The sequence below is a fragment of the Nansenia antarctica genome (genome assembly GCF_963989245.1).
Source record: "Nansenia antarctica genome assembly, chromosome: 3".
In the NCBI taxonomy this organism is placed as follows: Eukaryota; Metazoa; Chordata; class Actinopteri; order Argentiniformes; family Microstomatidae; genus Nansenia; species Nansenia antarctica.
Window position 1 is genome coordinate 56037675 of NC_137688.1, and position 27982 is coordinate 56065656.

At 44.3% G+C, this 27982-nt stretch overlaps 5 protein-coding genes across 5 annotated transcripts in view; 4 read left to right on the forward strand and 1 right to left on the reverse strand.

The window, feature by feature from the left end:
* Positions 1 to 1504, forward strand: part of map3k5 (mitogen-activated protein kinase kinase kinase 5) — a gene marked incomplete at its 5' end in the record, with an annotated part of 46809 nt that extends 45305 nt beyond the window's left edge. The window contains one exon of the mRNA XM_080526079.1: positions 74 to 1504. Within this exon, the coding sequence (XP_080382205.1) occupies positions 74 to 134 (61 nt within the window). The 3' untranslated portion in view covers positions 135 to 1504. The remainder of the gene's footprint in view (positions 1 to 73) is intronic.
* Positions 443 to 9446, forward strand: lrp11 (low density lipoprotein receptor-related protein 11; the record flags this gene model as incomplete). The annotated part of the gene is made up of 9 exons (XM_080527378.1): positions 443 to 462; positions 1995 to 2611; positions 3131 to 3294; positions 5640 to 5781; positions 6261 to 6386; positions 6571 to 6791; positions 8387 to 8555; positions 8847 to 8948; positions 9292 to 9446. 9 exons carry the CDS (start codon positions 443 to 445, stop codon positions 9444 to 9446), a joined length of 1716 nt encoding a protein of 571 aa, XP_080383504.1.
* A 1416-nt stretch (positions 9447 to 10862) lies between these two features.
* On the reverse strand, positions 10863 to 16741 carry pcmt (protein-L-isoaspartate (D-aspartate) O-methyltransferase). Its single transcript, XM_080526715.1, has 8 exons — positions 16600 to 16741; positions 14184 to 14288; positions 14044 to 14075; positions 13769 to 13873; positions 13525 to 13645; positions 13011 to 13096; positions 12408 to 12577; positions 10863 to 11801 (listed from the first exon to the last, which is right to left on the reverse strand). Exons 1-8 carry the CDS (start codon positions 16652 to 16654, stop codon positions 11789 to 11791), a joined length of 687 nt encoding a protein of 228 aa, XP_080382841.1. The 5' UTR covers positions 16655 to 16741; the 3' UTR covers positions 10863 to 11788.
* A 71-nt stretch (positions 16742 to 16812) lies between these two features.
* Positions 16813 to 19677, forward strand: nup43 (nucleoporin 43). Its single transcript, XM_080525894.1, has 8 exons — positions 16813 to 17223; positions 17402 to 17521; positions 17699 to 17776; positions 17964 to 18126; positions 18270 to 18405; positions 18543 to 18694; positions 18792 to 18908; positions 19048 to 19677. Exons 1-8 carry the CDS (start codon positions 17104 to 17106, stop codon positions 19275 to 19277), a joined length of 1116 nt encoding a protein of 371 aa, XP_080382020.1. The 5' UTR covers positions 16813 to 17103; the 3' UTR covers positions 19278 to 19677.
* A 1280-nt stretch (positions 19678 to 20957) lies between these two features.
* On the forward strand, positions 20958 to 27976 carry lats1 (large tumor suppressor kinase 1; the record flags this gene model as incomplete). Its single annotated transcript, XM_080525163.1, has 7 exons — positions 20958 to 21308; positions 22005 to 22155; positions 22434 to 23941; positions 26149 to 26731; positions 26880 to 27062; positions 27201 to 27307; positions 27452 to 27976. The coding sequence occupies 7 exons, from the start codon at positions 20958 to 20960 to the stop codon at positions 27974 to 27976; spliced, it is 3408 nt and encodes a 1135-aa protein (XP_080381289.1).
* Positions 27977 to 27982: the final 6 nt, after the last annotated feature.

Here is a 27982-nt window from a genome sequence, read left to right on the forward strand (position 1 = left end):
GCAATACTTGTATACAGTGTGCTTTCTAATAACAGTCTGGCTCTACCTTTTCTTGTGTTTCCTTCCGTTTCAGAGGTGGGATCCTGTGTAAGCTATGGAAGTCCATCACAGACCACAGACAGAAGCCTGCATGAGGCCTCATGTGAAGTGAGCTACTGCTACAAGGCCTTGACCACAGCTCAGTATTCTCCTCTCACCACTGCACTTTAATCTCAGTATTTATTAGAGCAAGACTCCGGATCGGGGATAGTACCAGTATGTCATCATGTACAGTACATACCTAGCTTTGAAATGTGAGGTTTCAAAGGACCTTGTTGGACCTTGTTGCGTCATGAAAATGTTTTTAGAAAATGATGACTATTTTCAAATGTGGTTACTTTTCATGTAGAAGTACAGTAGATCAGTGCCGCTGATTTTGTAATGTTCAACAGACATGGTATACATGGAAGCTGGTGCTTCAAAGTATGCAGGACTCCACAGAGGAAACAGAGGAACGTGAATACTCAATTGTAAATACCTGAGATCATTTAACTTGTTGAATGCTGTTGATTATTGTTCGGTTGTAAAACATAGTCCTTACTATCTTTTGTTTACAAGACCTGAGACTGACCATTTTCTAATACAAGCCTGAGAGAAAAAATACTATGTTTAATAGATTTATTTTGTTGTTGAGCTGCATTTTAGATTTTTTTTTTCATGTCCTGATAATACATTTTTTGTTATTTGTATTTTATAATCATCACTACTTTATTTAAATGTATTTGTATGGATGTGTACTTACTCTCAAGGCCTCACTGCATGCCTGAATTTTATTTTTTACCTATTTGTTTAACCGCTCCAAGGCTTTGACATGTCATCATCACTTCACTTTATTTTGTCAGTTTTTATAATATCATTGACCTTCATTAGGCATTGTTGCTAGCACATGATGTTTGTAAATAAAATGCAAATGTAACTGTAAAGGACTATTTTCAGAGAAACAATTTACAAACAGATACCTTAAATTGTAAAAAATAAAAATAAAAAATAATAAAAAATGCACATAGGCTAATTCATTGATATTGATACTGGCAATGGAACAAAATTAGGGCACAACATCACTCTTCCACATGGGACATTTTGTATAATATTTGAGAGGAATAGTCCAGTTAATGTTTTAAATTAGATATTTTACTCTATGGAAAATGTATTTTTCTTGTATTTGGGCAACATTATGATGTTTTAGCCTGCTTTGATTTGTATATATGATATTTGAAAAGTAAATGCTTTGAATAATGTATATGTTTGAATGAAATCATAACTGAAAACAACTTTTCATATTGTTGTTATCACCAACCTCTACTTTTTTGTTATTTTATTTAAAGTTGTTCTATGTCAAATGTAGGCCTACACAAATTAAGTGTATGTTCATTTTGTTTAATATGTAATGATAGATTGATGACTTTAATTGTGCTAAGCCTACCCTATTAATGTGTAACACAAACATGTCCTCTTAAACTGTGAAATAAAGTTTAAACTGAAATATTTGCATGGCTATTGTATTTCACAATCAAACACAACTAGCCTACATATAAGTAAAATAAGTAGCCTACAGTAGCAAATAGCCTGAACGTTTCATCATCAGTTTGAACAGGTGTAGGTGTACGCAATCCTATCTAAAAAAAAATATTTAGCAAAAAAATGCATTTTGTGTTATCTAATCTTGTAATGCTGTAGAGATTTGAAAATTGACCTGATATTTAGCCTTTGATCACCTGTGACGTCAATCCTTTATTTCCCTGGGTTGCAGAGCTCAGGCGCTGCCGTGCTGGGCACTCCCACCGAACAGCCGCACCATCAGGAGAACGACAATGGGCCTCTAGCATCGGCTCAGAACGGCGCTCACCTGCGACTGAAGAGAACTCAAAATGAAGACATATTATATGTTTTATTTTGTGTCGTAAGATTACTGCTGTTGAAATTTGGCGACCCTTCTCATGCGTCGGAAATTATAGTCGAGGGGAATACTGCGTAAACATGATCATGGCTCTGGCTCAGCATCATCGACTCATTGCGTGTGTGTTGCTTTTCTGTTTGGTGAGTAGGGTTTACACTCGCTCCTCTCAGATATCGGATCTGAAATCCAAACTATCAGGTGTTGAGGAGCTTTTGGAGGAATTCCGCAAGCAGCTCCAACAAGAGCAGACGTATACCAGGGATGATGATGTGGTTGACATGTGTCTAGATGATTTCAACGACGTGGAGGAGCACATCATCAGAGCCAGGGCCTCCATCGAGCAGGGGGCTACCTTCCTCTCGGCCCCCGGGCGGGTGTACAGCTGGAAGGACTGTCTCCATGCCTGCTGCGCCGACCCTCACTGTAGCGTGGCGGTGGTCCAGGAGGATGTCAGTCAGTCGGACGACGGTCTCAGCTGCTATTTGTTCAACTGCACTTATAGAAATAAAAACGTGTGTTCATTCGCACCGCAGCAAGGCTTCAGCACTTACAGCCGGGCTCACAATATATCAGGACAGCATATCTCCAGTAGTCATGGAGACGTGAACCAAATGGCCAAGTCAATTAGGAGACCTGAGAATAAACCTGATATTGATGATGGCACTCAAATGCAAGGTAAGGCTGTGCACTTACACATAGATACAGATTGACATGTTTCTTGTTTAAATAACAGGTTTACAGGATACAATATAAAGATTGGCCTCCAGTGGTGTTGTGTCTATTATGTGCAACAAAAAATACTAAATGATTCTGATACACCTTGCCCGGTAGTAGACTACAATCACTGGTTTCCATGGCCAGTACTTAACATGTTCCTGAGTGTCCAACCGTTACCACTAGGACTTCAAGACTGGTGTTTGGATTCTGTAAATCATTAGCTTAGCTATATGGCCCCTACGTTCTAAAATGAGATGAAGTCAGCGTGAGTCCAGGGGGGTAATTCCATCAACGTCGCTAAAGGAAAATCCAGGCTTATTTTTTCGATAAATCTCGCAAGATTTATCAAAATAAGCCTGGATATTTTTGACACATCTCGCAAAGACTTCGAGAATAGGCCTGGGTTGTCCTTTAGCAACGTTTGCTGGAATATCCCCCAGGTGTGTTTGACAAGGTTTTGCTCCTGGTTGTTTAAAGCCATGGATGAGCCGCCCCGCAGTGATGCTGGCCAGGACGTGGTGATCCAGCTGCCTACTGACTGGGCCGTGCTGGACGGCCGGGACAGTGTGGACGACCACGGAGTCACACGCTATGAATGGGCCCTGGTTAAAGGGAACCCCTCCACAGACATCAACATGAAGGTACTAAACACACTTGACAGAATGTACCAGGCACGTGCCGTGAGCTTTTAGATTGGGTAAGCATAGAAATACACATAATTACACATACACGCTATCGGTGAACGCAGTTTCAAGGAAATGCAATTTTGATGCCCTCGAACCCGCTAATAAACTGTAGTGTCACTTTGTGATCAGATTACCAAAAACAAAAAAAACAGTTGCCAGTTTCGACTATATCAGGGGTGCTCATTGTTCAATCTTTTTTGAACCAAGATCTTTTCAAGTAGCCAACCTGCTGAAATCTACAAGTCCAGTTTCAACATCGCAAACGCACACATGCACAACACAGACACACACCGTTTCCATCCTCCATAGTAAACTCACAACCCACTTTCTTTTCACACTTTGTCACACAGGCACTTGACATCACATGAATGAATGAATGGTCTTTATTGTCATTGCTATAGTACAGGTACCAAACAACGAAATTTAGGAGGGGTGGCTCCCCTGGTGTTAGGAAAGAAAAAAAAAACTGAAAAAAACACAAGAAGGGAAGGAGCTGGTTTACATAAATAAAGGCTATGTACACTATCCACTATACTATACTGTACAGATAGACGACTAGGGTTGTCATATTGCACATAGTGTTATTGCACATTCATTTAAAGTGTCGCAGTTTGCAGGCTTGAAATGTACATATTTGTGCCTCAGCACTACACCTGATTTTTTCAGTCCAGCAGCTGCCATCAATCCGTCCAGACTGTCCAGGGCCCAGAACCTAGGTCTTTGCTGTGTTCAGGGCCTGGATGGCCCTGGGGTAGAAGCTGTTCTTCAGTCTGTCTGTCATCAAACCATATAAACAAGCACAGATCGCCACCAGCCTCGCCAATCATATAAATCATATAAACCGCTCATACCAGGCTTGCTGTAGCCCCTAGCGACTCTCCCGGGCGGCCTTTAGCCAGTAGTTGTGTTTTTCCAGTCCAGTCCAGTCTACGAAATCCCTTTAGGTCGCTGACAGTAATGTCCATATTCACAAAATCAAGCAAGTTATCCTTATTGATTATTATTATTTAGATCGTTTGAGCTAGCTGGCATAAGCTATTCTGCCGGGCGAGAGAAAGTAAGGTGAAATGTTAAGTGAACTTGAAAGTGATAAGAGCCAATCAGTAGCTCTTATCGGAATGAACGAACTACTGATTGGCTATAAGCATGCTTACCCTGGCCACATTAAACAGCGGGCTGAGGCATCGGGAAAAAATAAAAAAGACATTTTCACGCATTCGAATGTATGCGAGGGAAAGCAGAGAGAGAAGTGCTTATATGCAACGCAATGCAGGCAGAGTAGGAAGTGCTTACTCCTGCAGGTGGCGCTAAAAATGCAAAGTCAAAATGAATGACTCCTGCTGCCCTGGGACCTAAAATACGACTCTTTTAATGAAAACAAACAAACGGTTACATGCACTTTTATTTTAATATTTTCACGGTCCTTTTTTATTTTTTCGTTGGGTAAGCACTGCTTACTCTGCTTATATGGACGGCACGTCCCTGGAATGTACAGTAGCTGAAAATGTCATTCTTCAAAGGTGGAACAATAAAAATAAAACAAATCGTTCTCATTTGAGTTTTATTGAATGTCATAATTCTGTATTGTTTGGTATTTGATATCCCAGATTCTGGGACACATTGTTGTCTTTGCAATAAGGTTAGACGGAGATAAAAAGATAGAATACATTTTAGTGTTTGCAATAGACACAAAGCAAGTCTCATCTTGAATCCACACACACACACACACACACACACACACACACACACACACACACACACACACACACACACACATAGAAAAGGAGCTGATGTGTTTGTTTCAGTAGTTAAGTAAACATGGTGATTTGTGCGGTGTGGACAGGGCTCCAGAACAGAATGCCCTGCCATGCAGTCACAGATAAGAGGCCATTCTATCCACCTGCTCCAAGGACAAGAGGCCTTTTGTAGGCTGTCCATTTTGTGAATGAGTGCTGATTTGACAAGAGTTTTTAGGATATATGTAGAAAACACTGTTGATTCTTTATACACTCGTTGTCATTGTGACAACATTTTAACAAAATTGTCTTCAGCAAGAAGTTCCTCTATACCTGTGTAATCATTCTGTAATTACTCATGTATTCATGTGAGCTTGCAATTTATTAAATGATTGTGTGTGTGTGTGTGTGTGTGTGTGTGTGTGTGTTCTCCACATATCCTAAAAATTGAGTATGTTTGCAAGTTTGCAACTAGTCTAGTTTATGACACCATATAATCACAACACAGTGTTTGTGTCTTGATTTTTCCCTCTAAAATGTTGTCCCCTCCCCCCACCTCTGAAGGTGACCCACCCAGGGCTGCTGAAAATCAGTGGTCTGCTGGAGGGAACCTACACCTTCCAGATGACTGTGACCGACACCTCAGGACAGAAGAGCTCTGACAATGTCAGTGTGACCGTGCTGGCACCTGAACGCCAAGCAGAAGGTGACACAGACCTCAATCTCTTTGCATTGAATGTATCCATCGTTACCAGCCACATATGCCACATGCTGATGTATTATTTAGTTATTGTTTTTCCCACCTATTCTCTCTGCCTCCTATTAATACCAATGGTTGCCATGCCTCTCTGTCGTCCTGTTTTACACAAGACTGTTTCCATGTTGGAGTAATGCATCACACAGGCAACTGACCTTTACGATGTAATTTAATCACATGTTTCCCCTGGTTCACTAAAAAGACAGTCTGTTATTGAATGCAGTGTTGTCCCTTTTCAAATGGCTATTTGATATGACCAGTCACATGACGCGCACACACAGACACAGACACACACACACACACACACGTGTGTGTGAGTGTGTGTGTGTGTGTGTCTGTGTCTGTGTCTGTGTCTGTGTCTGTGTCTGTGCATGTGGCTGATTGTGCAGCAGAGAGTAAAGCAGAAGTGTGTCCTCTTCTCTCCCCAGTGTGTACAGGTCACTGCTCCCACTACCAGTTCCTGTGTGACGACGGCTGCTGTATTGACATCACTTACGCCTGCGATGGGAAACAGCACTGTCCAGACCGCTCTGATGAGGCCTTCTGCCAGAGCTGTGAGTCAGTCCTGCCAACCCCTTGAGCCACCTATAGGCTCTGAGTAGCTCCTGGTTCCTGGTCCCCTCGCGATACTGTATTAACACAAATGAGAACAAAGTCATGTGTGCTTCGATTCCTTGTCTAAAGAACGTGGTTCCCAGGATAACCCTACCCTGTCTGTCCTCTCTGTCCTCTCTCCAGTTGATGGGACCAGGAAGCCTGTAACACACCCTGCAGGTTTATCCAGCCCACACAGGCTCGTGGCCCAAACAGAGCAGGCTGAGGCCCCAGGTGAGCCCAGAAAGACCATGGAGGTGGCCAGACCTCCACAGGCTCAACCAGGAGACAGGAACCCGGCGGTACCACCTCCCTTACTGCCACCAAGTCACAGCCAACAGGAGAGCACCGTCAGTCAAGGTACTGTACCATGGTAACAATTTGACTCATACATTACTATTGTTATTATCCAACTGTAACCCATATCTGATATACCCACGGTCTGGTGAAAAGGTCCGGATGTCGGCAATTCTCAAGTCGCGGAAATGCGGTAGCAAAGATGGTAGCAAACGAGATTCAGAGCGTTTTTCTACGGTATTTGGTTTGAGGGTTACCAACATTCAAATAAGAATATCTTCTTCAACTATTTTGACACATCATTTGAAAGCTTACAATCTGCACTTTCATAATCTGGAAAACACAGAAAAATTACCTGCCCTACTTAGGGACTTATTCACCAGACCCTGTCACATACTATGTGACAGCAACTGGTGAAACCGGGAACAAGTCGCCAACCACTCTTATTCTGAAAAATGCTAATAAATGTCAACGTTGCCGAAAATCAATAACACACTTGCTAGTCAAGGCAAAACACTGCAATGCAATGGATTCGGTGAGCAATCCCCACCACTCTACACTAAATAGGTAGTAGTGGGGATTACCCACCGAATCCATTATAATGCAATATTTTGGCTCGACCAGCGAGTGTGTCACTGATCCTCAACAATACTGAAATTCATTCATTTTTCAGAATAAAAGTCTAAATGGTCCGTCGGCTGCCGACTTGTTCCCGGTTTCACCAGCTACTGTCACATATGTGATGGCAGCTGGTGAAAGGGGGAACAAGTCGGTAACCAATCCATATGTTCTGACTTTTATTCAGAAAAATGTAAATACATTTAACGCTGTTGAAAATCAATGACACACTCGCTAGTCAAGCCATAATATTGCAATGCAATGGATTTTGTGAGCCTGCTAACAATGTAAAGTAGTGTTATAGTTAACTAAATAGTAGTGGGGATTACTCTCCGAATCCATTGCATTGCAATGTTTTGGCTTGCAAGTGTGTCACAAGTGTTCAGCAACATTGACATTTATTTACATTTTCCAGAATAAAATCACATTTGGTCTTGTTCCCCCTTTCACCAGCTGCCGTCACAACACTTTCAAACAAAGCAGTGACCAAACTGTTTTTAAAGGTTTTTAGTAGTGATTAACAGTATTAACCTTGGTATTAAACGCTTAAAATTTTGGTGAGGTGTGAAATAATTCCATCAATTTGGTACGTTTTATATAATCTTTTCTTGATAAAGACAATTGTTCTCAATGACTTTCCTGGCTTAGTAATGGGGTTAGATACATCGTGGTTGGACTTTTAATCCCTGTGAGTGGAGAGTCTGTGTGTGTTTGTTACTGTAGCACAGAAGCAGATTGAGCCCCTGCAGGAAGCCATTGAGCCACAGAGAGCTGAGCTGAGAACTGTGGAGCGAGGCAGAATGCAGGCCACAGGGGCACTCTAAGACACACAGCGCTGTGGTGGGAATGTGCCTTCATCCCCACGTCCCCATGTGAACTAGGAACAAAGTGCCTCTGTCCCCCTCTGCCATTCGATCTCAAAATTAGCCTGAGAGGGGGGGGGGGGGGGGGGGGCAAGGCAGGGAGAGGGGGGGGGGTTTCCCTGCTAGTTTTTCAGAGAGACCATCTGATCAAAAAGCTCTTTGCCTTTTGTGTCCCTGCAGAGCCCTGTGCGGCGCCCCCTGATGTCGGCCCCTGCAAAGGAATCTTCCCGCGCTGGTACCATGACCCTGAGGATAGGGTTTGCAAGCACTTCATCTACGGAGGCTGCAAGGGCAACCACAACAACTTTCTGCAGGAGGCAGACTGCAACCATGAATGTATAAAGAAAACTGGTGAGTGATTTTGCTCTGTGTTTGTTTCTGAATAGATCTTTTATGGCATTCATATACTTGACAGAGGTGCATGTAGCTCATATGATACTACAGTACATGATGCAAATGAGTCATTGAATTAATGATGCAGGTCCTGCTGTCAAGCTAACAACACAAGCTCCTCCCCCCATCAAACCCACAGAGACAGGTACTGTAATAAACTTAATAATCATATTATTCCTGAACATCGTCATAATTCGACACCCTATTTCACATGTTCACCAGCCTTAACCGGTTCGTTATTCTTGGTAGCCACAGCCCCTAAAGCGGCCGTCTCAGAGAGCAAACCGGAGAGTGACATCCCAATATCCAAACCATATGCAGTAATGGGAGGACATCCCGTGCCTGAATCAGGTCTGTTCAACATCAGAAACATAGTTCAGAAGTACTATACTGTCAAGCTTATGTGTGATCTGATGTGGCCCTCTGTGGCTCAGTTGGTAGAGCATGGTACTCTAACAACGCTTAGGTTGTGGGTTTGATTCCTGCTGGGACCATATATACTGAAATGTATGCACTCATTGCAATGTAAGTCGTAATGTAAGTCGCTTTGGATAAACATTATTTATATTGATATTAATACATTATATATATTATTCCTACAGTTCATTCCTCTGTTATAGGATATGTACAGTTGACAGTGTATTACAGTGCCTTTGACTCTCCTCTGTGTGTGTCTCTCTCTCCTCCCCTGCAGGTGCGATCCTTCCTTTGGCCCTGGGCCTGATCATCACGGCTCTGCTGTTGATCATGATTGGCTGTCGCCTGAGGCTGGTGCGCCACAGGGTGAAGAAGGCCCGCCCCCTCACCACCGAGGAGTCTGATTACCTCATTAATGGCATGTACCTGTAGCTGAACAGGGGTGGGTTGACCTCTGTACCGAGGACCCACAGGCAGGAAAACACAGAGGGGATAGAAGCTGCCCTGTAACCCACTGACGGATGGTCATGTTTTTTTTGTATCCCCCTAATGGTTATGGTTTAGGGTAGGGTAATCTATCTGATCTTAGAGCTGTATGGTTATGGGTAGCTTCGACCACGATTCGCACCAAAACCCCAAAACCCCAACCGTATGATTGCGATCCAGGTTATCGTCATAGCTGTTGGGCTGTGCAGATCAATAGGTCGCGATATCAAATAGATGTTGTCCTGAGATGTTTAACAATTCTCTGAGCATTGCGAAGATCTGGCGATATGCCCAGCTAGAATTCTACAAAGATGAACTGGAGCGCAACTTAACAGTCAGCTACTGGCCAAGAGCAGTGCCGATAACAGCCCGTGGAAATGTGCCCTCTATGATATTATGACAGGGATGTAGTGCTTGCAACTGTAGCCTACATAATTGGTGTGATACTTGTCTACTCATAGTGGAAAGAGATTTCCTTTTCCTTTAATTTATTATCGTGGTCTCTTTCATCCCCCAATTTTATTTAAAATTTCACCTATTGATGATGCATATTTTCCTCTCAGATACATAGTACTGTATAGTTATATACTTCTGCCACTAAGTGGCACTGTTGTGCCATTTGTGCCATAATGCTTAATCTATCAGCTTTTGACCATTTCTGATAGTTTTTTTGCCAGACTTGTTTGGGTGAGGGCGCTTGGTAATGTGACAGAGTGCATATCACACAGATCCTATTATCATCATCTTAACTAAATAGACAATGAACAGCCAGGAGATTACTCAAAGAAAGCATACAAGTAGTCTTCTCTCCAGAAGTTAAGCACTATTTTCCTCTTTCTATCAGGGGTGGGTAGCACAACGGTACAGCACCAACCAATTCATGCAACACCCATATTGATGACAAGCCATAAGCCATGCTGCCTAATCCAATCCCTGGGAACCAAATGATCATCCCTTCATCTCACCCATGTTCTAGCCTCTCTGGTCAGTATAATATTGCTGTGTAAAACATTGCGTTTCTTGACCATTTAGGCCTGCGTATTTTAAATAGGTTTACGTGTTGATTTATCTGAAGCATTTCATGTCTTGCTGTATATGTGAGACAGTAAAGTTTACTATTGATAAAGATATCCACTGTGATTCATTTCAGATGTTGTAGCGGTAACATGCATTAATACTGAATTCTAATCTCACTAATAGACACTCAGTCTTCCACAGTAAATATGTTTCTGAGTGCTGGCAAACCATGCTGTCTCGAAAAGGCTTTTTCCTCATAGAAACAAAACCACCATGACAACACGTGGCAAAAGCATATGCATCTCTTTATTTTCATATGCCATTCCAGAAATTGTGAAAGCCGTGGATCATCCAAAATAAATGTGCATTTTTAAATTTATTTTTATTCCATGTTTAATAAAAACAACAACAGACATTCATATGCTTTGCATTGAGGTTTATTTTTTGGCAAAGCAGTGGGCTACTTCATCAGTCACCAGACAGGAAAGCCTGCAAAGGATGTTGTCACCGTAATCAGAGCCAGCAAGCAATACAACCCAGGGATGGTAGCATAGCCCTGTATGTGTGCATGTCCATGTGCAGAGCTACTCCGCTCTGGTTGAGTAGTGTTGAGGGGCGTTTGCCTGTATGTCCCATCTGTACTGCTCCATCTAAGAGGAATAGATCTACAATGCCAGTAGTGTCATCATGTGCTGCATATTAAACAACTGGATGTGCGTTAGATCAGACATTTGTGCACCCCACATGTGGCATGTGCCTCTGCTTGAATACTGGTAGTGGGGGGAAAAAAGCATATGTAAACCGAGCAATATAGATATCTAGAGTTAGACTTTCAGATGCACTCTGGAGCTAGGTGAATAATCTATTGACGCAGCTTTCCTCGTCAAAGCAGTCTGGCAGCCTTGTACTGTACATTCAGCTGTGATAAGCTGAAATGCATTACTGTAGAAAAAAAAGTAGATTGCAATTCACTGATGTAACCACAAAACAAACTTAAAATCCTGCAGCAAATCAAATGAAAAAATTCACAACCAAAAAATATGCAGGGCAGAAAAGATTAACCCCCACCAATCTTTTCTGTTCAATCTCTAACAGTCTTTTTAATGACCTTTGGGGTTTTTTCCTCAGCGTGATACTCTAACCCCAAGTTAGAGTTAAAGAAAAAAATCACCATGGTTTGTTATGTTTTAAAAGAAATCCAATGGCTGTTGGAACCCAAACTTGTCTCCTCCAGGTTCACACTGAAATGTGGAATATTGAAGTCTGCCGCTTCAAAGTTCATCCCTGTGAGAAACAGAGGCAGTATGTTAAACCATGCAGAGTAAGAGGTATGCTTTGTCAAAGACAGCACGGTAACATCATGCAAACAGTAGGTCAGAGACATTCCTGCAGTTCACAATCTGAGTCTCATCACTACGTGTGCAAAATACAAACGTCTCTCCAGATACAGATCTGGACCACCACAAATGTTATGAAGTCATCACAAGCTAACGTCCTTGTTTTGGGAACAAGGATGATAACGGACATGCTCTTATACCAGATCAGAAAAAAAGTATCACAGCCAAATGCAAACCATCAAACATATGCAATTAATGATATGCTATTCTAATAGTCACAATCAATAATTCAAAACATAAATTTTAGTTCCAAACGAGAATCTCACCCCACACTTGTTATAGCTGAGCATTGTCATATAGCAAACTGGTTCATTGGGGTTAAAATTAAAACATGCAGCCAGTTGCTATGGTATGGAGAAGCAAATAATGATAGACAAGCAGCAAACTCGAGCCGTTGTGATTCATTTTCTGCTCCAGGACACACCATTTCACCTTTGCCACTGTATGAAGGAGAGAGAGAGGGGGAGAAGAGGGAGAAGGAAGTCACTTCCACCTGGACCACTGCTTGTCTTTGTCTGTTAAAGGCACGTAAATCACCCCCATCAGGGGCTTCATTTTGGTGCTGCCGTCCTCCATCTTGTCATACTGCTCCAGCATCTGGTTCCCCCCGGCCGGGCCCACAGGCAGAATCAGGCGACCGCCGGGCTTCAGCTGGTCCAGGAGCTGAGGGGTGAGAGGACACTGACTGGGTCACAACCAGATACCTCCAGGCCCAAGCTGATCATATGTCATCAGACTGCTCTGTCCGTCTTGTTATCAGTGTTTAAAAAAAAGACAACATTCTTTTCATATTAGCTATGCTATGGCTCCTAGCAAAATACGCTACGACAGCGTAGCTACAGCTGCATAGAGGTCTGCCTGACAAACACATACTATTCATCATGGATGTTTGTAGACCCATCAAAGCGCACTCACAATTTGTTTAATCTTTAACAGAGTTAACATCAGCACAGTGTGTATGTGTTCTACTCTAAACAAGGCTAAAGCATTCCTTTCTGAGTAGGATTGGTGGATCGGGCCGATGTGACTCTCATTAACAGGGGGGGGTGCAGATCGTGCTTTCAAGAGTGTTCTTCTCTGTTGTTTGGAAACTCACTGCTTGGGGCACGTTGGGCGCTGCGGCGCCGACGTGGATGGCATCGTAAGGCGCTTCCTCTGGGTGGCCCATCCTCCCGTCTCCCACTGGAACACAAACAGGCAGCCGCTGTCACTCACAGGCTGCCAGCCGCCATGCGGCGCCAGCCTCACTTCCCCTCACTACCCCCCACCCCCAAACGGGCGCACTGACAGGCATTGTGCCAAGGCACGCATCAGAGCTGGGAGACGCCAGTTCATCGCTAGACTGTGATGCTGACTCCGTCTGACTGCAGGGCAGGCTACAGCAGCCAGGCACTCTCACTCTCAATTATTCAGCATTACACCCTCGTCCACTAAGCTGCGTTCTGTTCCCCTTCAAAGGAGGGACGTTTTGAGCCAACATCCGTCACACTTTTTAATCTATGGTTAATGGTTCGTCTATCTGAACATATCCATCACTGAATATGTATGGATGGCACTGTCATAGCCTAATTAGTGCAAGCAGAACATCTGCTGGACCTTCTCCAACATACCTATTAGGTTAATTCTACCCGATGTTATCAAACTGGGGTCGTCTTTCTTTACGTTGGTTATGGATTCGTCCACCAGTTCCTTGATGTGATCAATTCCTATCACCTTCCCTTTGGAACCTACCTGGAAAGGGAGAGTAAATCAATTAGTTTCATCAGTTGAATTTCAGAATCTGAAATGGAACTGATCCCCGTCCCCCGTCCCCAAGGAGAAATGTCATTTGTTTACCCGTCATGTGTGTCTCACCATTCGTGCAAAGCACACAGAGAGGATCCCACTGCCGGAGCCCACATCCAGAGCCTTGGCCCCGTCATACAGCTGGTCGTGCAGGAGCTCCAACGCATAGGCATGCTGGGGGAGAGATCAACAGAATAACTGCAGCCTTACCACCCGTCACAATGGTGCATGTCTTTGGCACTCGCTCCATTGGCATGGATAATAAAAGCAAGCCTATCGATTGTGGTTAGTTATGATTGATAACATAATGAGACCATTTCTAAAATATTGTTTAAAAGTCATACCATGTGTGGAGCACTGATGGTTGCTTGATATCCTTTTGGTTGAGATAGAGATAAAGTTTAATAAAAACATGTATGCATAAAAGACTATTCAATTTGAACTGTGTAGTTTCTCTCTCTCACACTCACAAACACATACACACCTATTGACTGTGGGGAGTCCATGTAGGGGTTGCATCTGGAAAAATGACCCCGGTCTGTGGCCAACATGACTTCATAGACCTTATCTGACTTGATGATCCCATTTTCTGAGGAGAAAAGACAGACGGTGTTTAACTTGACAGTGGATTTGTAGTCTCACACACACACACACACACACACACACACACACACAGTAGTGTCTTCAGAGTAATTCTCCACATGAGCCTCCGCTGACAGTTGGTGCCAGCAGCAGGAAGTGCCAGTGACAGCCGGTGCTGCTCTCATTACTCCTGCAACCCAGAAACTATGTGCTGCTTAGTGGTTATCACCAGTCAGGATACATTACACCTGCATACCCTACATAGGTCTAGATGGTCATGTGGAAAATGCAATACAAATCGCACCTTGCATGAACCAATTGCATTAGAAAGACCAACTCCTGAACAATGTCATATTGAACAATGTCATTCTTTCTGAACAATGTGTGATGTGCTATTGGAGTTAACACAGAGGAACCCCTTGAGGATAGGATGCATACAACAAGAAAGTCAGGAATTAGCATGCGTGCACCCTTAGCATGAGTTTGACCCATTTAAATCCATCTTAAAGCTTACTTATGTGTAAATGGGTCAAGACTTGGACATACATGGCAATGGGAGATGGGTGTTGCTAACTTTTGTCAATTAAATATTCATCACTTCAACATCACGTTTGAGTGTTTTTATTTTTTTTAAATCCTGGGACATAGTTGTGCCATCTACATCAATGAGATGGAGGTGAAGTGTGTCTCCAGCTTCAAGTTCCTAGTACACATCTCAGAGGACCTTTCCTGGACCCTCAACTCCTCCACCCTGGTCAAAAAGGGGCAGCAGCGTGGATCTCCTAGGATTCTGGCCAACTTCTATCGGTGCACCATCGAGAGCATTCTGACAAACTGCATCACAGTGTGGTATGTAAATATCATACTGTACATATATTGATGTTCAACTCATGTATATTCACTTCTATATTCCTTTATTTATACTCACTGTAATACCTATACTCTAATACCTTGCACCATCTACATTATCATATATTTTGCACCATCTGGTTAGATGCCAAAATACATTTCATTGTCTCAGTAACTGTACTCTGTGCAGTGACAATAAAGTTGAATCTAATCATCAATATTCAATAATCAATATTCATTACTTCAGCATCACATTTGACTATTTTTGCTTTTTTATCCCGGGACGCAGTGCTGTGCCTGAGCATATTAAAAGTGGCCTCAATCTCTACTCATGCAGAAGATGAATGTCCTCACCACAAAACGTTTCCGATTAGTAGTCTCTGTACAGTGTGACAATAGCCTATATAAAACCTGTCACGTGGTTTACATTAAAATCTAGAACAAGGCATAAGGTACAGGGGTTCTGGCAAAATGCTCAGACCCAACTAAACTGCCTGCCGCAATGCTTTGCTGGACACAGTACAAATATAGCCGACTGGACACTTGGGTTGGCTGACCCCAAAGAATTTTGGACACTGATGCTACATACTGAATATCTCTGCGTCAAGTTAAGACGAGATAGTCAAGATATCCTTATGATGCGTGCAAAAACAACAACAGTCTGTGTACGTCAGAGTGACTTGCCTAAAATCTAATATTGTAAATTCAGAGGGGTGGGGCACATATTTCTGCAATAGAAAAAATCGATCAACAACGCTCAAATAGATCCAGGTACAAGTTGTAGCACCTGGTTCGTTACCGCATGGCTGGCCAGCCCCGCCCTCCTTTAGCTGCTAACAACGTTACTATAGAAACACCAAGCCATTTCAAATCTATCTGCAAAATAAAGACATGTGGCTACAGTCCAAGCGTTCAACGCACGGCTCTGAAAGTAAAATACACTATTTGAGGGGCTATACGCGTTATATGACCATTGATCCTAGAAAAACGAATACGCATTGCTGTTGCAAAACAAACTTGACACACAGACAACCGAACATCATATCCAAAGGTAACTGCTCTCTCTTTCTTAGATCTGAACACAGTTGTCAACGAAACGAGGCGGTCTGAAACACAATGACGCACATACAAATCTGAGACATGCTTGCACTATAAAAGCCAGTCTGAAGAGCAATGGAATAAAATAAGACGTTTGCGATCCACCCTGGATGATCTCTTGAAGTCTTCACTACAAGCTGAGTGCAGACTTGAAAACACCATCACAACATTCAGACATTACAGCGTGACTGAGCGAAGCATGAAGCTGGATGATATCCCGGCTGGCTGGCTAGCTGCTATTGCTAACCGCACGTTAGGGTTAGCACGCGAGCCCCACTGATAGTTTGCACTGTGAAAAAGCAACAATTTCCTAATCAATAATGAATCTCTCAATAAACAGTTGACTATATTCAACTTTATACTAAACTTACTGCGGAGGTTGTTGACAAGCTCCGCGTGGCTAGCTCCTCCAGATTTCCAGGCCATTGTTACACACACTCTGCGAAGCAAGTAGAGAGCAGCTGTCAGTGCTGCGCCTGCGCCAACTGCCTTGCCTACGACACTGACCACCTCCAGTACAGACGGCGGGGAGACGTCACGAGACATGTCTGTACTGCCGCAGAGCAGAGTTTTTTCTACAGCATTTGCCCCAGGTCTCACTTGTTTAAATATAAGTCAGCTTTTCTGAAATACATTCTGCATTTGGTGATCTCTCAGCTTTGATTGCACAGGCATGCACCTGACAAGAGAATTATCTAGTTCACCCGCAAGGAGAAGCGCGAGAGCTTAACTTGTTAACGGCGTGATCACATGGTGAGCTCATTGAGTTTGTCCCCAGCTCCCCACCGTACATGAGCTGGCTGGCGGGATACAGGATGCAGAGGTGTTTGTCTGATTCCAGTTAGTTGTCTAGCTACTAACATTTCAATTAAACTATGGAGGGCATCAATGCAAAATACGTTTCACAGAAAATCAGCAAAACGAGATGGAGACCGGTTTCATCTTCATCTTTACAGCAACCAGATATCTTTGCCACTGGGTCGTGGGACAACGAGGTGGATTTACTAGCTAACTCACTGGCTGCCGTTAGCTTGTATATTTCCAATTTGTTTCAAAACATTAGCATGGCTTCTCAACAATCATACAGTAACATTAACAGTAACATTTCAACCAATCATAGTTAATATTACTGTTACTGACTGTGATTATTTACTGTCTTACTGACTCTTTCAGGACAACAAAATTGCAATCTGGTCCATGGGAGAGCATGGTGTCTCGATGGAGGATGAATTTGAGGGAGACCCTCAATTATTATGCGAATACAAGCATAAAGGAGATGTTCTGGACCTTCAAGTAAGTTGACTTGTCTCGACTGACATTTACCATGTTGCACTGGGATTCGTTACACAATTCCAGTGTAATTGTCTACATTTACAGTCATGACATATGATGTCAGTTAGTGTAAGAAATGACAACGTAGTATGGCTACCTGGTCTTGTATCATGACTTATGTGAATGTTATGTTTCCAGTTTCTGGATCAAGACAGAATAGTTGCAGCATCATCAACCGGAGCGGTGACCATCTTTCGTCATCATCATAACAGTCAGGTATGGGGGTCTATTTTAAGGGACTTTATCATATGAGCCACAATTGTGTACCTTGAAGAATACCTAAACTGTACTTATAACTGTAACTACAACATTTTAGATTGACTGTCATTCTTTCAAGCTTCACTGAAGTGTAGACGAGTCATTACTAGTTGTTCAGTAGGACCTTATCCTCTCTTCCCTACAGACACTGTCTGTTTCTCAACAATGGGAAAGAGCACATCATTACCCCTGTGACAACGCCCCATGCACTGGAGTTGTGTGTAACAGCCCAGAGATTGTTACAGTTGGGGAAGATGGAAGGATAATCCTCTTCAGAGCTGACCAACAAGGAGTAGTGCGCACCATAGGTCTGAGAAGCATCTGTTGATAATAACAATACCGTTGTAATGCCATTGTCGTCTTCATTTAATTCTGCCATAAGGGCGCTGGACCTTGAAACAAATCCTCTTTTTTTCACCTATTTCATATTGATTCTACTCTTTTGTTACAGAAAATGCTGACAGTAGCACAATCCATGCTGTGACCTTCCTGAGGACAACAGAGATCCTTACAGTGAACTCTATCGGCCAGCTCAAACTATGGGACTTTAGGCAACAGAGCAACGAACCATCACAGATTCTTTCTCTGTAGGTGTTCATTTAAAAAAATATATATAAAGAATTATATGACCTGATGTACATCACAGCGTCTCAAGTGATGTCAAGTTTGTGTGATGTCTCAATTATATTGAGATTTTATCCAAATTGTTATTTTTGCCTCCTAGAACAGGGGACCGAGTCCCACTGCATTGTGTGGACAGACACCCCAACCAGCAACACATTGTGGCCACTGGAGGGCAGGATGGCATGCTTTGCATCTGGGACGTCAGACAGGGAAACATGCCGTTTTCACTTATGGAGGCACACTCTGCTGAGAGTAAGGGCTTATTCAGTGACGGTTGTTCTATAAAACAAAGTTGTTTTAGAAGTTGTTGTTTTTTAACAGTTTTTCACTTGTTTATTCATCGTCTTAGTGTGGGAGGTCCACTTTCATCCTTCAAATCCAGACCACCTGTTCACATGTTCAGAAGATGGCTCATTGTTGCATTGGGAAACAAACTCAAATTCAGACACACCATCCTTTTTACAAAGTAAGTCATCTGTCGTAGTGTAACTGTTATGTACTGCTATGGATGTTTAATTTCTCAGTCTGTTTTGTTGTGGTAGTATTGCATAGTTGAGCATACCATACCAATCATAATAAGCAATGTTGTTTTTCTTGTTCACAAGGCGGACGGAACACAAGTATCATCTCCCGCAGTGCGATCGCCTCAGCTGGTGTAAACCAGTCACTCATCAGTTCTTGGCTCAGCGGGGACTCCACTAAAGGGCGCCTGGAGACAACTCACATGCTTCCCAGCCAAACTCTGTCTGTGAACAGTCTGGATGTACTGGGACAATGCCTTCTCTGTGGAACTGACGGGGAGGCCATTTATGTCAACAGACAGGTCCCAGTTTAGAAAACTGTTCTTTTCCTGTTCATCGTAGTGGACAGATAGATGTGTGTGTGCTAGGTCATTTGACATTTAGGTTTGTGGTAAAGTACGGTAACAAACGTTCTGGCTTGGGGAAAACCTCTTGTGGAAATATTTTGTGAATTGCATTACTCTTTTGATTGCCAGGAAAGATTTTGAAGAAAATGTAAGCATACTTTTTTGAGATGTTGCCCCCTCATGCAAACAGAAGTCTCTTACTGATGGGTACAGGTTGCACATGTAATGTATATGCATTCATTGAACATGCAAAAGGTGCAACAGCAAACAAACCCTAATCAGATATATTGAGCACTTGTTTTGATGTGGAAATCATATTGGTTTGATGTTTTTACACTTTGAAATAAATGCCTAATAAATATTCTATTCACTATCCTTTGATGTATAACTTTTATTAGGATAGATTGACCCATTTGGCATATTGAATGGTATTGGGTACAGTGAGAGATTGTAGTACACTACTAGTATTTACAGAACAGAATACACATATTTCGCAACACGAATTGCTCACTTTGTTGGTACATTATTGTAAGAAAAAGAAAGGCATTCCTTGCTTCACCTCGCTGTTGTTGAAACAAAGTGTGTTAGCGACGCAGAGGGTCATGGGAGGAAGGGAAAACAAGCCCCACATCCGGGCAACAACCTGTTGTCTGTCAGACATCCAGAGCAGCAGTGAAGTTCGTCACTTCCATTCCGCTTCTATCTGTCGAGCTAACAACGCCAACGTTGCCTAGCACCTTTTCGTTGATTTGAAACGTGTCTGTTTTGATGATAGGAATGATACAGCTACTGGTAAGTTCACTGATAGTCACTTGTCGCCTATTATTATTATTATTAGCGAGCTAGCTAGCTGTGCTAACCTACGGGCTGGTCGCTGTGAGGCCCGTGGTGTCTGGCCGTAGTCACCGGCGGCCGCCGAGCTTCTCTGATGGTGGTAGCTTAGCTAGCTGCGTTAGCGACCTAGTAGCTACAGTAACACTGCTCAGTGCGTGACATGACATAAGTACTCACTAGTTAACTTAAGGTAAACTGCAATTTCTATTTGCTATACTTAACTATTAACCTATATATACTAACGCATAACCTCAGTCGTATTATTTGGCAACTTTGACCAAACCATCAAGTGATCTGAGTTACCGTAGCTCACTAGCGCCATTAGTTTTAATGGTCACGTTGGCTAGTAGGTGCATTGATCAAGGGGGAGTCTCCCTAGTCTAGCACATTATTGCATTGATCAATTATGTAGCGTAATTGTTGATTTCTAAATGATTTGTTCAAAGAAAGCTGTGGGAAAGGTTTATAATTCACGAAACAGCATTTGACAGCTCGCCAGAACCATGTTGTTCAGCTTGTAATTAATGTCATCAGATGTGCTATCCAGCCAATCCACTGTTTATCATTAATGTACAATTACTGGTCAGCGGAGACATTGTAGGGATAGCCTAACTGTATGCAGCACGATATTCAATGTTCTTGTTTTTTTGTTTTGTTTCAAACAGGTTATGTGCCCTAGCAGCACGCAGAGTGTGTGAATGTGAAGTCATTCAAACCTTGAAGCTAATCTCGGCCCCTGATACCATCACAGTGAAGCACACTGCCGTGTGTTCACCTGTTCTCCCCTTTGGCTGTTAACATACATGTTTTTACATGAAGAGAGGCGAGAAACCCGAAGGATACAGACAGATGAGGCCCAAGACCTTCCCTGCCAGCAACTACAGTGGCAACAGCCACCAGATGCTGCAGGAAATTCGAGAGAGTCTCCGTAACCTGTCTCGACCTTCTGATCCCCCGAAGGTAGATATGGGTGCTGGAAAGGTACAGCCCGAAGACCCTAGGCAGCAAGGGCGCTGCAGCAACCCTAGAAATCCCTACCACAAGGCCTTGCAACAGATTCGTAACTCCCTCATGCCTTTTGCCAACGAGCCCAGCTCTTCTGGAAGGACAGCCGAAGTGAACAAACAGATGCTGGTGGAGCTGCTGACAGCTGGGTTTGAGGAGGTAAGGCAGAACGTGGATTATTAATTAGGCCTATTTCAGTGAGGTATAATGTTGTCTTATAATGTTGGGTATTTTTGGGGGGTTTAAAGAATACATACTTGACTGAAATCTTGACTTCAAGTCAATCAGCGTCCAGGAGTATGAGTTTCTATCATGGACAAGCCTGCATGCGTAGGCGTTACTCTGGGTTCCTCCTGCTGCGCCATGTTGAATTCCTAGGGTTGACTCATTTGAAATATGAAAACTATGCAATGTGGACTGACCAGCTTTAACAATGTTACAAGACCAGAGGTTGTTATTTTGTCGTGCTACAGATGTTTTTGGCTCGTCAGTCATGTCTGGGTATTTGTGTAGAATTCCTTTGCCCTAAAACTGAGATTGATGATTTTCTCAATGAAACCATCACTTAAATGCTGTGTCTATCTGTGCCTGTGTCAGTGTGTGCGCATGTGATGAAAGAAAAGCATGAATAGTATGACTTTTTAAAAGGTAAATAGTATAAGTACTCTAAAATATGTAAATATTGATATAGGCCTTGTAAAATCCTACATTACGGCATTTCTGTATCATATGATGATTTTCCCCACCTTCCAAATCCACAAAGGGTGAACACCATGCTGATGATCTGAAGTACATGCTCACCTTATAGCTCACTGCGCAACCTTTTCGAATTTGTATCCTCTGTTTTCTCTCCAGGAAATGGTGATCCGTGCCCTGAAGCAGACTAACAGTCGCAGCATGGAGGCAGCCATCGAGTACATCAGTAAGATGAGCTACCAGGACCCGGTGAGGGAGCAGATGGTGGCAGCCGCCGCCCGCCCTGTCAATGCTGGCATGAAAGCCCCTTGTAGGTGTCTGTCCTCTGGGACCAACTGCTCGCTTTACCCTCCTTTATCAAGACTTGTTCTCGGAAAAATTCTATTGTTGCAGGATTTAGGACTGTGCTATAACATTTGTCGCTGAAATGACAATGCATTCTCATTGAGAGAACAAACACCCTTTGGGGGAAGGGTTTTCCAGTTGATACTTTCTTTGATATTGCAATAACGTCTGATCGCCAAACCTTACAAATCATGTCCCGATTCTGTGTTTGAACTATATTTTTTCTCTTTATCTCTTTTGCAGGCACATCTCATATTCAGCAGCCTGTGCTCAGGAGGCAGAGCTGGAAGGGTTCTAAGGAGTCTCTGGTTCCTCAAAGACATGGGCCCCTCATGGTGGAGGGGATGATGTACCGTTCAGATAGCCCTGGACCGCAGAGTGACCTGGCAGGGCGCCCCCCACCAGCCTTCCAACAGGGTCACCCTGGCAACGGTCAACGGGTCAACCCTCCCCTACTGCCTCAGGTGCGCAGTGTGACTCCTCCCCCAAACAGAGGCACTACCCCTCCACCACCCTCCTGGGACAGTAACCCCTCCACCAAACGCTTCTCTGGCAACATGGACTACCTGGTGCCCCGCATCTCTCCTGTTCCCCAAGGTGCCTGGCCTGATGCCTACGCAGCCCCAGCCCCCCAGAACCAGAGGGGGATCAGCCCAGTCCCCATGGGCCGCCAGCCCATCATCATGCAGAACTCTGGAGGAAACAAGTTCAGCTTCCCCTCTGGCTGGTCTCAGAATGGCTCAAACCAGCAGGACTACATGGGACACCAGAATGTGGCCATGAGTGGTGGTGGTGGTGGTGGAGGTGGCGGCAGCAGACAGCCTCCACCCCCCTACCCAGTGAACCAGAGCAGCAGGCAGAGTCCCACGGCTCAGCAGATGCAAGCCGGAGGCCCCGCGTCCTTACCATCCTACGTCAACGGTGGCAACCTCCCTCAGTCCATGATGGTGCCCAACCGGAACAGTCACAACCTTGACATGTACAACATCGGCGTTCCTCAGGCCTGGTCCGCCGGTGGTGGCCCGCCCCAATCCTCCCCGGGGAGCAGCAACCAAGACATGTCCCCCTCATGGCAGCACAACATCCCTGTCCGTTCCAACTCCTTCAACAGCCACCAGCTGAGCAACCGGCAGGGCCACAACACCAGCTCCCAGCCCTCTGCCACTACTGTCACGGCCATCACCCAGGCCCCCATCCTGCAGCCGGTGAAGAGCATGCGTGTGCAGAAGCCCGAGCTGCACACCGCCGTGGCCCCGACCCACCCTCCCTGGATGCAGCAGCAGCCCCCGCCACCTCCCCCTCCCAGCACCTATCAGGAGCCTCCCGCACCTGTGCCCCAGATACCGGTCGGAGCAGAAGTGCCCAGTTACCAGGGTCCTCCGCCCCCATACCCGAAACACCTCCTCCAGCAGCCTGCTGCCCCCTGCCCTGCTTATGACCCAGGGACAAAGCCCTCCTCAGGGAGAGAGGAGACCGCCGAGGAGGAGGAGTGCGGCAGCGGCTCCAGCGACAAGGCGGACGGCCCGGAGAGCTCTACCGCGGGGACAGAGCGGGAGAAGAAACAGATCACCACGTCTCCCGTGCCCGTGCGCAGGAACAAGAAGGACGAAGAGCGGAGAGGAGACCCCATAGTCCCGCTATACTCGCCCCAGGCCTTCAAGTTCTTCATGGAGCAGCACGTGGAGAACGTCCTGAAGAACCACCATATGAGGATCCGCAGGAAGAAGCAGCTGGAGAGTGAGATGCAGAGGGTGAGAGAGAGAGTGCCCTCAGCTTAGTCACTGCTTGTAGCCTAGACCTGAGAAGGTTACGCATTTCCATAGATTTATCAACCATTAGATTCTGTTTCCTTCATACTATACCTTGTAATACTGTGTTCGGTTAGATAGAGAGTAGGGATGCACAATATTATCGGCGCCGATATTGGGAAATTAATGTTATTAAATATTTATCGGTTTTATTACATTTTAGCCGATATAGAGCCGATAATATGAAGCCGGAAATATTTCCGGTTCCGGTTGTCGCGCTCATGATGCTGCACCTGCGTACAGCCACGCAGTGTAGAGACGATAGCGAAACATGGCTTCCCCGGTGTGGACATTCTTCAGAGTTTCTGAGGCAGATTTGCAATTTGCAATACATGTTCGGCAAAAGTTCGGTGAACTACCGTAATAAGCCTAAAAAAGTTCAACTGTTCAAAAAGTGCAACTTCTCTGCTTTCAGAAACTGTTAGAATTTTTTTGATTGGGCATATAGATTGGGCATATTACGATAGTTTGAAGGAACGCTGTAAAATCCTGTCTGCACCGACAGCTCCGGTTTCGGAGCAAGACGCAAATCTATCGGCATTAGTCAAATACATGCTCGCATCCAGTCATCCGCTCACTGCTCTCCATCAAAAAGGGCACATCCGTCAAAAATATTACATAGTAACAACTGCTCTGATTAGATTGCTTAGATTGTTTAATACATCAACGGGGGGAAAAGCGAGATGAACTTGCGAGTATCATGCTTCCTCCATTGAACGGAAAGTCCTATCTATTCCATTCAAAGTGTTTTAGCCTTCCCCCTTTCCACTGGTAATAAGGAATTGGCAAGAATAGATCGATATAAATAGATCAACATAATGCAGCACTATCATGCACAGATCAGCCTTAAACATGTAACGTTAGATATATAACGGAGCGATGTATTTCTACGGAAAGGCTGACTGACGCGGGGCTCATACAATCTCCGCATACGATACGAGTGCTCCGGTGTCTTGCTGGTAGTCAAATATATTTATTTATATATACAGCATATGGATGTTACGTGCCTGTTACCTGCCGCTTTCAGTTCTAGTAGTTTAGATCTCGCAACCAGGGAAACGCCGACATGTGTTAAAGGGAGCAAGACGCAAATCTACCGGCATTTGACTCATGAGTGAACGGCGAAAATGGCTGGACGGCACAGCTTGGGATTCCATTGAAGTTACAGGGAACTATGTGTGAAAGAGGCTTAAATGATTTCAACATTTGAAGAGTCAGAAGTGTTCTCTTTGTTGTGTTAACAATAGTGATGTAAGTTAGATTTGGTGAGATCACTATGGAATATAAAATCATCAATCTTTGCTCAATGCATAGCCTTTCTTACCTTCAGGTGTGCATGAACTACAGGTTATCAACTGTGAAATTATATCTGTTCTCATATCGGTTATCGGCCACGAGAAGCTGGTAAACATCGGTTATCGGTATCGGTTGTAAAAAATGCATATCGTGCATCCCTAATAGAGAGATATGTAGGTACTTTATTGAACCCAGAGGGGAAATTCAGGTGTTACAGTAATAATCTTACATAATAATGTTGTTAATAAATGTGGAAAAATGTGTGTAGCTAAGTTTAACAGGACTTGGTTCAAATACTTCGGCTCCATCTGTTCTAGTTATGTTATCTAGCTTTCATTCTTTCTGACTTTTCCAATGTCTTCCTTGTTCAGTCTGTATTTTCAGTTTATTTTGTCTTTCTTTGTACTATTCTTCTTTTCCTCTGCTTAGTTGTTGTTCTGTCTCTCCCTTTCTCTCCTTGCTGTCACTAACAGCTGATGTAGAAGGTAAAGGTATCTGCCGTATTATGTCCTCCTGAATAGTCCTCACACAGATCAGTGACCAAGTAAGCCGCTGATGAAAGATTGGCCATTTTAATTTAACAGGATTGAGCCCTCTGCTGACAGCATGCCCCCTCACTCATCTTTTACCTCCTAGTGCACTAATCCTAGTGCACTAGTATTTATTAACACGTTTGTTAATATCATCCTTATGGAGAGAATGTATACTTTACTTTTAACTACTTACGAAATAGAATGCATCACTCTGGTAATGCACCTGGTTTAGGTTGAGTTTGTTTTATCTTTAAGTCCGTTGAATGGAGAATGAGGAAGTCTTTGCAAAAGGTGTGAATTTTCATCCTGTGCTTTTTGCAGGTCGGGCTGTCAGGGGACGCCCAGGAGCAGATGCGCATGATGCTCTCTCAGAAGGAGTCCAACTACATCAGATTGAAGCGGGCCAAAATGGACAAGTCCATGTTTAAGCGAATCAAGACCCTGGGCATTGGAGCCTTTGGAGAGGTTTGCCTGGCCAGGAAAGAGGACACCGGAGCCCTGTATGCCATGAAGACGCTGCGCAAGAAGGACGTTCTGCTCAGGAACCAAGTGGCCCATGTCAAGGCGGAGAGGGACATCCTGGCAGAGGCCGATAACGATTGGGTGGTGCGCCTCTACTACTCCTTCCAGGACAAGGACAACCTGTACTTTGTCATGGACTACATCCCTGGAGGAGACATGATGAGTCTGCTGATCAGGCTGGGTATCTTCCGTGAGGAGCTGGCCCAGTTCTACATCGCTGAGCTCTCCTGCGCAGTGGAGAGTGTCCACAAGATGGGCTTCATCCACCGAGATATCAAGCCAGACAACATCCTCATAGACCGAGATGGCCACATCAAGCTCACAGACTTTGGCCTCTGCACTGGCTTCCGTTGGACGCACGACTCCAAGTACTACCAGAGTGGTTAGTATGGGCCTTTGCAATAACAGCTTTTCCACTCCAAGATGTATCCTGCAGAAACATGAGATAATAAATGTTCCCCTCTTTGAGTTCACTCTGTGTTCCTTATAAGGCCATGATAAGTTAATCATGATATGGTTCATTTTCCTAGGGGATCACGTTCGGCAGGACAGTATGGACTTCAGCAAGGAATGGGAGGACTCAACGAACTGCCGCTGTGCAGAACGGCTCAAACCGCTGGAGAGGAGGAAGGCGAGGCAGCACCAGCGCTGCTTGGCACACTCCCTCGTGGGGACGCCTAACTACATCGCTCCAGAGGTGCTGCTGAGGACAGGTAAGCCTGTGCAAGGGGCAGTTTTATTATCTTCTCTGAAGGTGATAACATTATTTATATTGTGTCATGGGGACGTTTTTTTTTCTGTTGTGTACCTTGTTTATGTTACCATGTGAACTTATTTCCTCTCTTTTCAAGGATACACCCAACTCTGTGATTGGTGGAGTGTTGGTGTCATTCTGTATGAAATGGTCATTGGGCAACCTCCTTTCTTGGCGACCACACCCCTTGAAACTCAGCTCAAGGTGAAAGAACCACTTAAAAACATGTTTTTAGCCTTGCTACAGTATGTCAGGCATGTTTTCCTTTGACATTCCTAATGCTGTTGTGGTACTGGTAGTGGTTATTGTTGCGACATTCCCAATGCTGATGTGTTGTTGTCTTTACAGGTGATCAACTGGCAGACCACACTGCACATCCCCCCTCATGCCAAGCTGAGCCCAGAGGCATCGGACCTCATTATTAAGCTCTGCCGCGGCCCTGAGGATCGCCTCGGAAAGAATGGGACAGACGAGATAAAAGCGCAGCCCTTCTTCAAGACCATCGACTTTTCCAATGACTTGCGACAGCAGCAGCCGGCCCCCTACATTCCCACCATCGCACATTGCACGGACACCTCCAACTTCGACCCTGTGGATCCAGACAAGCTTTGGAGCGACAACGAAGGGGAGGGCAACCACAACGACACCCTCAACGGATGGTTCCGTAACGGCAAGCACCCAGAGCACGCCTTCTATGAGTTCACCTTCCGGCGCTTCTTTGACGACAATGGCCACCCGTACAGCTGTCCCAAGCCTATCGAGTACGAGAGCTATGATGGGGATGAGGCGGACTCGGATCCCCCAGCGCAGGAGGAGAGAGACCAGGAAGAGACCAGCCGTGGGGCCCAGGGTCGTGATCTGGTGTATGTGTAGTGTCTT

Excerpts from the sequence above, each read along its gene's own strand:
- pcmt (XM_080526715.1), bottom strand. The coding sequence starts at position 16,654 with ATGGCCTGGAAATCTGGAGGAGCTAGCCACGCGGAGCTTGTCAACAAC. Across the intron at positions 14,289-16,599 it reads GCTTGTCAACAACCTCCGCA|AAAATGGGATCATCAAGTCA; the intron begins GTAAGTTTAGTA and ends TTTTCTCCTCAG. Across the intron at positions 13,646-13,768 it reads CTGTGTGCTTTGCACGAATG|GTAGGTTCCAAAGGGAAGGT; the intron begins GTGAGACACACA and ends CTCCCTTTCCAG.
- nup43 (XM_080525894.1), top strand. The coding sequence starts at position 17,104 with ATGGAGGGCATCAATGCAAAATACGTTTCACAGAAAATCAGCAAAACG. Across the intron at positions 17,777-17,963 it reads GTCATCATCATAACAGTCAG|ACACTGTCTGTTTCTCAACA; the intron begins GTATGGGGGTCT and ends TCTTCCCTACAG. Across the intron at positions 18,127-18,269 it reads AGGAGTAGTGCGCACCATAG|AAAATGCTGACAGTAGCACA; the intron begins GTCTGAGAAGCA and ends CTTTTGTTACAG.